Genomic DNA, 12,210 nt, shown 5'->3' on the forward strand with positions numbered 1-12,210 from the left:
CTTTGAATCCATTGGTGACCTCTGTTTTCTATTTTGAGCACATCTAGATGGAATTTTTGCAGGTTGGAGGCTAAGGGATGTATGGATCAAACAAGAATTGGTAGCATTTTCTGAGGGTGTTGAGCATGAAGAAGACCTTGTAGGGGTTTCCCCACCTTCAGAATTCATTTGCAGCAGTTGATACTTGCAGGGTTGAGCTCTTGGACATTTTTATCTCTATGACTAGTCGGGGAAGCTTGGATTATGTCCTTGTTTTTGCATGTATGCTCATTTTCAGATGAGGTCTAGGGTCTTTGTCTTTGTTTGTAGTTTACATGGTGATTGCAGGTTGCCATGTTGCTTTTATGTGAGATTTCTCTAAAGGAGAACATTTCCTTGAAGGGGAAATAACCACATGGTCATCAACATACTTTATGTACTTCATTTTTACACTGAAAGATGAGTGGTCTAGTTATGTTGACAAATCCAGAGATGTAGCCCAAGAAGGGTGAACTCCATCATCAAACCTTGTGTTGCTATTCTCTACGCTTACATGAATTATGTGTTATGTTCATTATGATTATCTTTCACATGAGAACTAATTCATGCCTGAAGGGACACTAAACAGACATGTTGCTTATGAAGACCCATTTTCATGCTTGCAAAAAGTCAACACGATCCTAATAATTTTTGTTTCATCTGATTTTAGAAAGAGAGGCATAAATCACCTATTCCACTTTCAGATCATGCATGCAAGCAACAACAACCACTAGGTTGTTAAGTCTAAATTTAAACAGATTACACATCTAACAATTGAAAGCACACCCATAATTAAAGAGACAAACACACACAAGCATGAACCAAATTTCCATAACCAACACTTTTTAAAATTTTAAATGTATGAAATCATTTACAAAATACCTCAATAGATTTGAAATATGGCTGGCCATTATCACCAGGTTGAAAACCTTTCCTCAAATACTAAATTCTAAGGTTTGTTGGCCTAAGTCTTAGACATGTTTACAAAGATTCAAATAAAATGCCACAAAATAATGATTTATTAGCACACGACTTCTTCTGCTACGTTGTTGTTAAGTTATATTCTTTCTCCACCTCTTTTTCTATTCTTCTCCTATGTTTTCCATTTTTTCCATAAACTCTTCATCCTCTTTGTTTTCCGCTTCTTCTCGGTTCAGAGAATAATCAACCTTTACAAAATTTATTGATGAAATTAAAAATTCCCCTCCAAAATTCTATCTTTGCTCATGAAAAAACATGAAACATAGCCTCAAAAAGTTACCATAAAACATCCTTCATATTCTTCAAACTTTATAAAATTAAAATTTCTAAATAAAATATTCAACCATCCATTAAATCCCATTAAATCCATGAGAGGGATCACGTTTTGGATTAAATTTGAGGCTTACCAAAATTGAGTGCATCTTACAGGAACTGAGGAAAGAATGAGAATCATTGGAAAAGGGTGGAAATGATATTGGGGGATCTTAAAGCCAAAGCCAAAGTGGCTAACATCCCTTAAAAAAACAAAAACTAAGCATTAGATTTTGGGGAACAAATGGCCAATTAGAAATAATGATGTTGAATTTTCTAGATATAAAATCCTTCGCAATATAGAGAGTGTCCACTCTAAACATATAGAGTGGCCCTCCGGTTGACCTGGGACCTCAGTTTGAAATAGGGTGGAGGATGGCGGCCGAATGTATGTGCGTCGAGGGCCCAATCATATAAGAGGAATTACTAAAGGTTGCTCCATAAAACCTGAGCCAACTCTGTTTTGTCCTTTTAACTGTCTCCGATTCTTATTTAGAGCGGCCATCAACCAATTGGCTCCTCCATGGTCCTCTCTATTGCTTCGCCGATGCTGTTTATTCAGTCAACATGGAAACCATTTATAACCAACCAAGTCTTATTATTATTCCATTGCCCATCCACGCCCCACCCAGTTGCATTTTATGCAAAACCCCAAAAAAGTTTCATCAATTTCTGCACAGAAATAGCAGCCCCAGTCACAACTCCAGAGAAGGGAGTTGTTACAGAATTTCTACTCAACAAGTGCGGTTTAACAGACGCAGACATCAAGAAAGCATATAGACATAGGAATCACTTGCTTCGTGCGAAATCGAGTCAGAATTTGGAAGAAGTTTTGGTTTTGTTAAATGGCTGTGGTTTGACCACTCCTGCCCAGATTCGAAAGGTAATGCTTCGTCACCCCAGCATCATCTGGTTTAGCGAAAAAAACATACAATCGAAGCTAAGCTTCCTTAGGACTTTCATGAAGGAAGAGGATATCATCAAGCTAGTTCAAACTGATGCAAGGATTTTAGGTCAAAGTGAGCTGAGGTTAAAATATGCAATTTCACTTTTGCAAAAATTGGGGATTGACGGCGAAGAATTGCCAGAAATACTGACAAGGCAACCTCGTTTGCTGACGACTCCAGAGCAAAAAGTTGTGGAGTCATTTAAACACGCCGAGGATTTGGGGTTCAAGAAGGGCTCAAAGATGTTTGCACGCACTTTGCGTGTAATTCTTGGACTATCGAAGGAAGATATAGATAGAAGACGGCATTGTTTGAGAAGTTTAGGTTTATCTGAAAATCAAATTTCGGATATATGGAGGAAGAAGCCGTCGACTCTCGGGGTTACAGAGGAAAAAATGAAGCGCAATGTGGATTTTGTGGTTAAAACCGCAGGGCTTTCATTGGCGGATCTTGTTAAGTATCCAAATCTGTTTCAATACAGCGTGGAGACAAGAATGATTCCTCGGTACAGAGTAATGGAGGCACTAAACTCTATGCAAGTGCAAGTGCAAGCGCCGATGAGAAAAGGAAAGAAAGAGGGATTGAGTTTTCTACAGATCGTTATCATACCAGAAAAACGTTTCTTGGAGAAATATGTTAACTCGAATGATGAATCCTCCTCGCTTCTGCTGGATATTTACCATGGAAAGAGGGTAAGTTGGAAAGCTGACCACTGACAAAAAGACGTGTTGTGTTTGTGTGCTTAGGTCAAAATGATTCACGAAAATTGCCAGAGCTAGAAAGCAGCTTCAATACGACTTTTCCCGTGCACTGTTTTTCTTCTTGAAGTTCTTCTTAAGCTAGAGAACCCTAGTAAAGGTGTTGCTTTACATTGAGGTTGATTTACATAAATGCTCTAGTTTACACATATCTATGGCTTCCTTGGTACAAGAAGAGTTTAAAAATGGTGCCTGCAATGTCGAAGACATATATTTGCCAGTTAACATTTATGAGAAGCAGATTTCAAAATAGGAGCAACCTAAGAGTACTCCCTCATTCTTTTCAAAAAAAGGTATAACATGCTTTTACATTGAGGTGATTTACATAAATGCTGTAGTTTACAACATATATATGGCTTCCTTTGCACAAGAAGAGTTTAAAAAGGGTGCTTGCAATGTCAAAGTCATATATTTGCCACTTAACATTTGTGAGAAGCAGATTTCAAAATAGGAGCAACCTAAGAGTACTACCTCATTCTTTTCTAGCAAAGGTACAACATGCTCTCCTTCATGTTGTTTATTGTCCTAGGATGTATGGATATATGTGGTTGAGTAATTTTTAACCAGTTTTTCATTCTCATCATCAAACATTGTTTGGAAAAGAATGTTGTTGATTGCACTTGCTGAACGACGTCTAATGTCTTATTAAGGATAGTGTTATTATCGTTTTGCATCTGTTGTATTAATCAACTGACATTTATTCATAGCATCTGATGCATTAATGTGAACTGTTTGGTTAATAATTATATTAGGAAGTCCACAAGCTTACTTGGAGATTAATATAAAATGTTGACATGTATAATGTTTGGAAGAAAATGATCTCTTTAATAGTATGCACCAACTTGTCTTCCAATCAATTTTGGATGGCTGGTTGGTGGGCCTCCATCTTTCCATTTTGTCTGTTGAACGTTCATTTCACATTTTCTAAGGAAATCTGTGGACTAGGGCTTGATCTGGGCAGCAGATCAACCCTGTGACATTATCCAAGGCGGGACCTGTGGCAGCAATTGAACTGTGGCAGCGAAATCTGGCTCATTGCAAGGTCAGATTAAAAGTATTAGAATAATAGGGTTTGCTGATGCAATAGCAATTGTTGTGTATCTAAAACTGTAGTGTGAAATTTGGAAGGACTATGGGTTTATAACCCATTATGTACTACTGTTGGATTGGCTTCATGTACATGAATTGTTGGTGGAATTAAATGCTGGTTACACTGTTTATTGTATTCAATATTATCTCTATTTGCAAAAATTGAAAGAACACTGTGATACTAGTTAGAATACAAATCTTGTCATGTGCTCTTTTCAACCCTAAGGGCAATTTTTTCCCCAAGGGATATTACAATTTCTTTGAGAACTGGACTAATATAAACATTTTGCAGCCCATAGTCACAAGCTATGATTGTTTTCCAAAACTATATTCTATTTTTTTACATTACAACGATTAAATTTGTTTGAATATTTCAATGAATATGTTTACACAATTCAACCAAGAAGAATGTTAGTCTTTTAGTCGCAAGATAAGTCAGCTGATGGTGTTTGAATTCTTGTCCTGTACTAGGCTTGTCCTGTACTAGGACTGATTGATGAAAGAAAGCTCTCTTGACCTCTTCTGGGTACCTTTGGAGATGAGCATCATTTTTTCTTGTCCTGTACTTGTCTCATTGACCTCTTTTGGGTACCTCTGGGGATGAGCATAATTTTTTTTTATCATTTCAATTTGTAGTAAATACAATTACCATAGTATGAATAGGTATTGACAATACCCGGTTAAATTCAAAACAAGTGTACTAAACTAGTAGGGCAACAGAGGAGCTTTTCGACTTAGTAAGCCTTAAGATCTATCAAACTTCTTAAAATACCATGACATTATGAATGGTCTAAACAGCCTTGTTGGGTTCTAATAGATGGTTACCAAAATAATGGAAGACTAAACTAGACTTGGATACAAATCACTGGAATACTGATCTCGATTTCCGCAAATACTTTATATACTTTGCAACCTTGGATCAGTCTTCAAAGTCAGGCATCCAGACTTCAGAAACTGGTAATCTGGTTTCACAAACTGATGTTCCCGAAGGTCATAAGTTGATTTCCTTAATAAGTTGTTGAAATGGAAGCATTGATTTCTCCAACTCAAATCCTTGTGACAAGGTAAGATCCTATGGGAGTGTTCCTGATCTAGGGTCAGATAATATGGAACTCTAGAACTGATTTGACAAATGATAGCATTGACATCTGACTAGTTTGACGTGACATTCTACTCATAGTTTTAAAAAACGGAATCGGTGACTGGACCGGTCCACCTAATAAACCGGGTTTCAAATTGGAACCGGTCAAACTAGGACTGGTCAGATCTCAATGAACCGGTCTTTAAAAAAATATGTGAAATAATTAGTTTTTAATAAAAAAACTATTTTTAAGATTTAAAACCATGATTCCAAACAAATAGAGACAAAATATGCAAGGTTTTCTCGTCTATATATCATGTAAAGGTGAATATAATAAAATGGCATTGAGTGCAATACATATCAGCGACAAAACACATAATCAATGAGGTTCTAAATGGTCTCTAGAGTTCGAAAACAATGTTCTAAGCTATGGGGCCACTGACCTACTACAAGTCTACATGTCAGTGATCAACAACATGATCACTCCTCATTATGATCAAACTCATCACTACTACTAGACAATGGATCATCAACATGAGCTACATAAATAATATGGTTGAGAGTTTGAGAACTCCTAAAACTCCTCTACAACTTTAGTAGTAGTAGCAGCAACAAAAGTAGACATCAAAACTACAAATCACTGATAAACATGGTCACTCATGAAACTCATCATTGATTCAGTGCTACTAGAAATGGGATCATCAACAAGAGATACATAAACATAATCTAGCTCAAAGTCTTCAGACTTGGATTGCTCAACCTTATAACATGATAGAAATTGAAAAAGTTTAACATGCCTAACCAATGATTTTGGTCTGAGTGAAGGGTTCATCTCCTCAACCTTATAATGTGGTAGAAAAAGATTAGCATGGCTAATCAGTGGTATTCATTTGAGTGAATGGTACATTCTTGTTAAGGCCATGGTACTTGGTAGAGGAATTCAATAATCAATACCACCAATATCAACAAAGTTCAACAATCAATGCCACGAACATCAAGGTTCTTAAAAAAGGCTTCATGCTCTTGATCAAATTCCAATCTCATAGCCTCACACATGATAGAATCAAATGGAAACATTGCAAACCCCCAAACCATGAAATCCTGAAACCATTAACTCTGTTGAATTTTGAGTGAAATTTAAAATTCTAGTTTCTCCATATGAAATCCAATGAGGTTGAAACCACTCTTAAACATCTTGAGTCATTTCATGGTAATGTTAAAAATTTAAGTAAAAGAATGATAACGAAAAATAAAGGAAATGCCACTTTTACTTTAAGAATTTAACATTACCATTAATTGCCAACATTGCTAGGGTTGAGATGTGTCAGGCAAATGAGAGGGTAGACACGATTTTCTTGGAGGGGCCATTTTTGGAGGAAAACAACCCCAAATTTCCCTCAAAACAACTCTAAAACTCACAAAACTGCATTATGTAGGGTCTGTAGTTGGCATGGCAATAAACCGGTCGGTTTAGGATGGAACCGACCAGTTTGACCATACACCGATCGGTTCCATCCTAAACCAGCCGGTTAGGGCCGCTTTTTGTGAAATTTGGGCGAAATAGACTCTTCAACTGGGTTTTTTGGCCGGTTTGACACTGTCACCCAATGAACCGACCGGTTTGACTGGTTTCCGGTTCAAGCTGGTCGATTTTTAAAACTATGCTTGAGCCTAATGTTAGTTGCATCTTGCTTCTCTCCCATGCTATTCTGTTAGGTCCTCATAGCCACTGTAAATTTCTCGGCTCCAAGTGGACATGTTAGCCTGGGTTTTTGGTTCGTTATGTGAGGCTTAAGGCTTTTGGTGCCTTTGTTGTTTGGTGGACAACCTCTATGGCTCACCCTATCCCTGGTGCCAATTCTTCGGGCAAAGGTGGTCGCAATCGGGGAAGGTAGTCGGGGAAGCGAGGAGAGAACAACCCATCCTCGGACCGTTAGCCGCGAAGATGTGGATGTAAATTAGCTGCTCAAACTATTAGAGATGCAACCCAAGCTTATGAAATAGGTACCCCGACTTAAGTTCGGCAACTGATTTCTAATTGGGACGCTGAATTGAATCAGCAGGCATAAGTTGAAGTTAAGGTGGAAAACTGACATGACTCAGTTCCAGAGTTGGGACATTCCAGAGGCCACACCACTCAATATAAGAAAATTGTTCACCTCTACTAGCTGATGAAAAGTATTGTTGCCAAGGCTCTAATGACCTCTCCAGAAGGCTTTGTCAAATTTGATCCAAGATTTCAGGAAATTCAGAAAGAATTTCAATTCATTCAGTGTCAGATTCAACAGTGTAATGTTCGTCTCAGCCACATTGAAAAACACATTTTGTGTCTTCTTTAGTCTGAATTATCGGGTTCAAGTGCAAAGGACCCAACTCCTGTGGAGTCCTCTGATGATTAATAGTTTGCTTGTTTATGGCTGCACTTGTTTTTGCTTAATTTTCTATGATATATATGTCGATTAGGCTTCTTTGCTTTAGATATTTAGGATGTAGTTGGTTTCCAGACATTTAGTCCTACAAGGCACTGTTAGACAAACTTAAAATATTTTGTTTTTGGATGACATATAATATGGTTCGGTGACCAACAAACATGGTTTCCCAATGGGTAGGTTGAGGCCACTGAACATTTTGACTTGGGTTGTAACTTGCTTTCGATGAAAATAAAAGAATGAAAAAGTCCTCCCAAACTCAAAAATAAAAATAAATTATTGTTAAGCTTTAATGAAATTTAAGTAATTTTTTTTACATTTATAAAAAAGAGAGTACTTGATTTATAAATTAATATAATATTAAAGTGCCTAAAATATGAAAAGAAACGGTTTCCATTAATGTTATAGGGCCTTAATATAAAGTATATTTAGAAAATCATTAATTTTACTAAAAAAAAAATTAAGGCAAAATAAAGGGGTATTCAAGAGTTAAGTACTTGAAGTAGCCGGGTTTTATGCACTTTGTATGCCTAATAATGAATGAAGAAGTAAGTTTTGGAATATATAAGTTATAAATCATGAATTTCTTTTATATTAAGTCTTTTTGTATAGCTTGGTATAAATATTTGTCATTTTTTGAAAATAAAATTTTATTTTATTAAAATGGTTAAAAAATATGTATTATAAAAGGAATTTTAGCTAATGAAAAAAGTTCAGAAATTTAGGCATAAATTAAAAGATTAAAAGAATGAATTAGCAAAACATTAACAAATTTAGAAAGAATATCAAATTTAGAAGCATATATGAAAATGTGTGTTAAAAAATCTCACACAAATTAAAAAGTTGAGAACAAGAAGTCACAACAAACAAAAAAACATTTATTAGTAAAGAATCATTGATGACCAACCTTGTGGAAATAGAGAAATTGTCAAATGTAAAAATATGAAATTTGGAGAAATGAACATTTACAATGTTGAAATTCTAAGGCAAGAGAGAATTTCTGGACATGATGATTACTTGTGACTATTATCTATGCTTCTTTTTAGCATTTACTTCATTTATTTATGTCATCAAACAATTATACATTCAAAGGTATAGAAAAGGTGCGCAAGAGACATGAGACACCAGAGATTAGGCCACATATCAGGGCAAAACCCACAAGGGGAAAACCTGTCAATCAATTCCTTATAGATTTTTCGTCAACAAGAGAAATCCAAGTCAAACTAACTAGTCATCCAAGTGCCAAATCATCCCTCCAAAATCTACGTTCTTGTAGCTAACATAACAAGAGACAGTAGTGTTCTTGTAGCTTGCATTACACACAGATCTCAGAATTTTCCACAGGTAGCTCGCATATGTGCCTCAGGATCTGCTAAGGGCAGCTTACATTTGTACCTCATAATCTACCACAGGTAGCTCACATATCTAGCCCAAAATTTGCCACAGGTAGCTCACATATTCACCTCAGAATCTGGCATAGGTAGCTCGCATCATCATATAGAGAAGGTGCCATAAAAGACTCATATTAACCAGAAGAACATGTCTCATATTTGTATGTCATAGACCCAAATTACTCTGCCACGGAAGATCACCAAATTAATTGTCAAATGCTGGAGGATATGTGCCAATATATAGTTGTTCGTTCATGTGAAGAGGCACATCATTTGGGCACGACGACTTGTCTTTCTAGAGCGCAGACTTGGCAACTTGGAGGGACAAATGACAATTACAAAATTCAATTTTTTTTCTTCTTTTCACAAGGGTCATGAAGAACATGGCTTTTTACATTTTCTTTTGACCAAAACAAAGCATGAAGAACATGCATTAAAGAAATTTTGAGGTCTAAAATAAGCCTCTCAAGGACTATTATAAAACTGAATAGTGGAAATAATAAAATAATATTAGATTACATCATCAAACTTTAAAGGGAAAAAAAAAAGATTACATTTTCAACTTATCTCTCTACGGTTTTACTCAAATTTCAAGCATGAACACTCATTGAATGCAAAATTTAATTCATCATCCAAGGAGTATCCATATTGCATACTTTTGATAGACTCTGGTACATAAAAAATGAGAAATACATGAAAAAATGTGATTGCAATCACGCTTTTCATGTATTTCTCATTTTTTATATAGCAAGGTCCATCGAAAATATGCAACATGTGTACTCCTTGGATGGAGAATTAAATTTTGCATCCAACGAGTGCTCCTGTTTGAAACTTGAGTAAAACCGCAGGGAGATAAGTTGAAAATACGAGTTGAAAAAATAGTTTTTTTTTTACCCCAAAAATGGTGAATCATCTCCCATGGTTGACATCATTTTGAATCGTATTGGTTCTTATAGGTTGATTTTGGTTCTACATTTTTGTTTTGAGGCCCATTTTAGACCTCAAAAATTCTCTAATGCCTGGTAATAAAAATAAAAATAATATTTTTTCTTCTTTTTGTTTTTACATGAAATATATATTGATACAAGTACAATGACACTTATGATGACTGAACCCAGTTACAGTTTCAACACTCTCTCTTAACTAGGGAGGTATTCATAATGACTTATCAAGATATTCTCAAGTTGAGAATTTCTATAAGAAATGATCTAGATTGATAAGCATCAATGGTGATAACATCATCATAACCAACATTGTCAAATTACCAAGGCCTTGACAAGTACGCTCTATCTCTTCACTAGATCATAGCACAATACTAGGTGGCATTCAATTAGACACCACCACCTCTCAATGCACATACCCCACCTAGGTTCACTAAGATATGTCCTCATAGGACCATTTCCTAATCCCAAGTTCAAGTTCGTACACTAGACCATTCTTTACCAAGTCCATGTACTTAAATCTTACGACTGTTAGTCCTGGTCACAATATATGACTCAAGAATGTTCGTCCAAGATGCTTACCCAATCCACCATTCTCCTTATCTGTATTCTGGCATAGTACATGCACATGGAGAATGTGGTGTCCATCCTCACTCCCTCTTAATCCTAGGAGGGGATAACTACAAGCCAAAGCTTGTGTCAGAAGTACTCATACTTCCCTTACATAAGCTATGTGTCCATCTGTGGAGATCTTGTTTGTAGCTTCTTGGCTCCTATCCGCACCATACTCTCAAATCATAAAATGCTTTGACCTTTTGTGAAAAATTGGGTTCTCTGACAATATTTATAGAGCATGACGATCGAATCCAACATGTCGTCAAATAGTCCATCAAACATTTTACATAGCCAAACTATTAATTTTTGGGTATGTTCTATGCTAAGAGAAATTTATTTCAATTTTCACAGTTAGCTCCATATCTTTTCCAGATTAGCAATCACATTAGCATTAAAGTAAACTGCAGATAGAACATAAACATAAATCGCAGAAGACAAGCCAAGACAAGAGGACACAAGATGTGGCGCTAGCTAGGGACAAACCCCAATGTGGGGAAATGCTTGATCAATTCTTCTTTTAGGTTCTTCAAAGTTCAGCGGAGAAAGAGAGAGAGAGATAGTACATTTACAATAGAAGTCAACATTTTGACTTTTGATATCTGCATGAGATCAATTGAAGACATATTGCTTCAACTGATTCTCCAAGGTGACTGTTTCACCTATCATGGTGTTGCAACTCGTACTCATGTTGCACCCGTCATTGTGCTACACCTGGTCACTGAGCTGCTCCCATCACTATTCTGCTCCCATCACCATGCTGCATTATTCATCATGTTGTCTCAATCATCATCATGTTGTACTTTACTAACATGCCCATCATGCTGCATCATTCATCATCATGTTGTACTTTACTAACATGCCCATCATGCTGCATCATTCATCATCATGCTGCACTATATTTCTGTTGCTTCATTATGTTGCCATATGTATATTAGCCTTCGCTGCTTGCTATGGCTTGCAACCTAGCAAAGTAGCTAGGCTATAGCTCCAGATTCCTTCAAACAGAGCATCCAACCATACACTACCTTATAGGGCTGCTAACTTCCAGAACGCAGCTCCTAAAAGGCCTCCAACTGTTGGCTATGGCCTATGGCCTAGCCCAACAATTGATTGTAACTTGGGTCCCTTCAAACAGTGATCCAAACAACCCTTACACAACAGCCTCTAGCTCTTCCTTATTGGTGATTCTTCTGCCTAGCATACCGAGTTCAAGAATAGCTTGATCATGCCCAGAACAGTCCACACTATCAGCTACAACAATGTGACTTTAACCCCAATGAAATACTTCCTTTTGTTGTAGCATAAGTCCACTCTTCTTCCTGCGTCCTAGGTCTTTATATGCTGCTGATTAGGGCCTCTTCTTATGCGGCTAATAGGGCTGCGTATAATGCTTTTTCATGACAGCAAATAGGAGCTTCACAAGACTGCGAATGGTTCTCTCTTAACAGTAGATGATGGCTGCCAATTAGGTCTCTTGATGCTGCGGAATAGGGCCTGCGTTTAGGACATTATTAGGGCTTCCTGAAATAGTGGATTAAGGTCTCTTCTAGACCTGCGATTAGGGCTCTTTTAGGGCTTTCTTTGATAGCGCTAAAACCTTTCCTTGCTGTGTTATAGAAGCTTCCTTGACTGTGTAGATTAGGCCTCT

The 12,210-nt window shown here is 36.8% G+C and overlaps 1 protein-coding gene across 1 annotated transcript; it reads left to right on the forward strand.

Moving 5' to 3' along the window:
• The first annotated feature begins 1,643 nt into the window (after positions 1-1,643).
• On the forward strand, positions 1,644-3,596 carry LOC149207608 (transcription termination factor MTERF8, chloroplastic-like). Its single transcript, XM_089395814.1, has one exon. The coding sequence runs from the start codon at positions 1,835-1,837 to the stop codon at positions 2,972-2,974; it is 1,140 nt and encodes a 379-aa protein (XP_089251940.1). The 5' UTR covers positions 1,644-1,834; the 3' UTR covers positions 2,975-3,596.
• Positions 3,597-12,210: the final 8,614 nt, after the last annotated feature.

Source organism: Pinus tabuliformis, chromosome 1_2 (genome assembly GCF_031772625.1).
Source record: "Pinus tabuliformis cultivar Carrire ecotype Pingquan chromosome 1_2, CPIR1, whole genome shotgun sequence".
Taxonomy (NCBI): Eukaryota; Viridiplantae; Streptophyta; class Pinopsida; order Pinales; family Pinaceae; genus Pinus; species Pinus tabuliformis.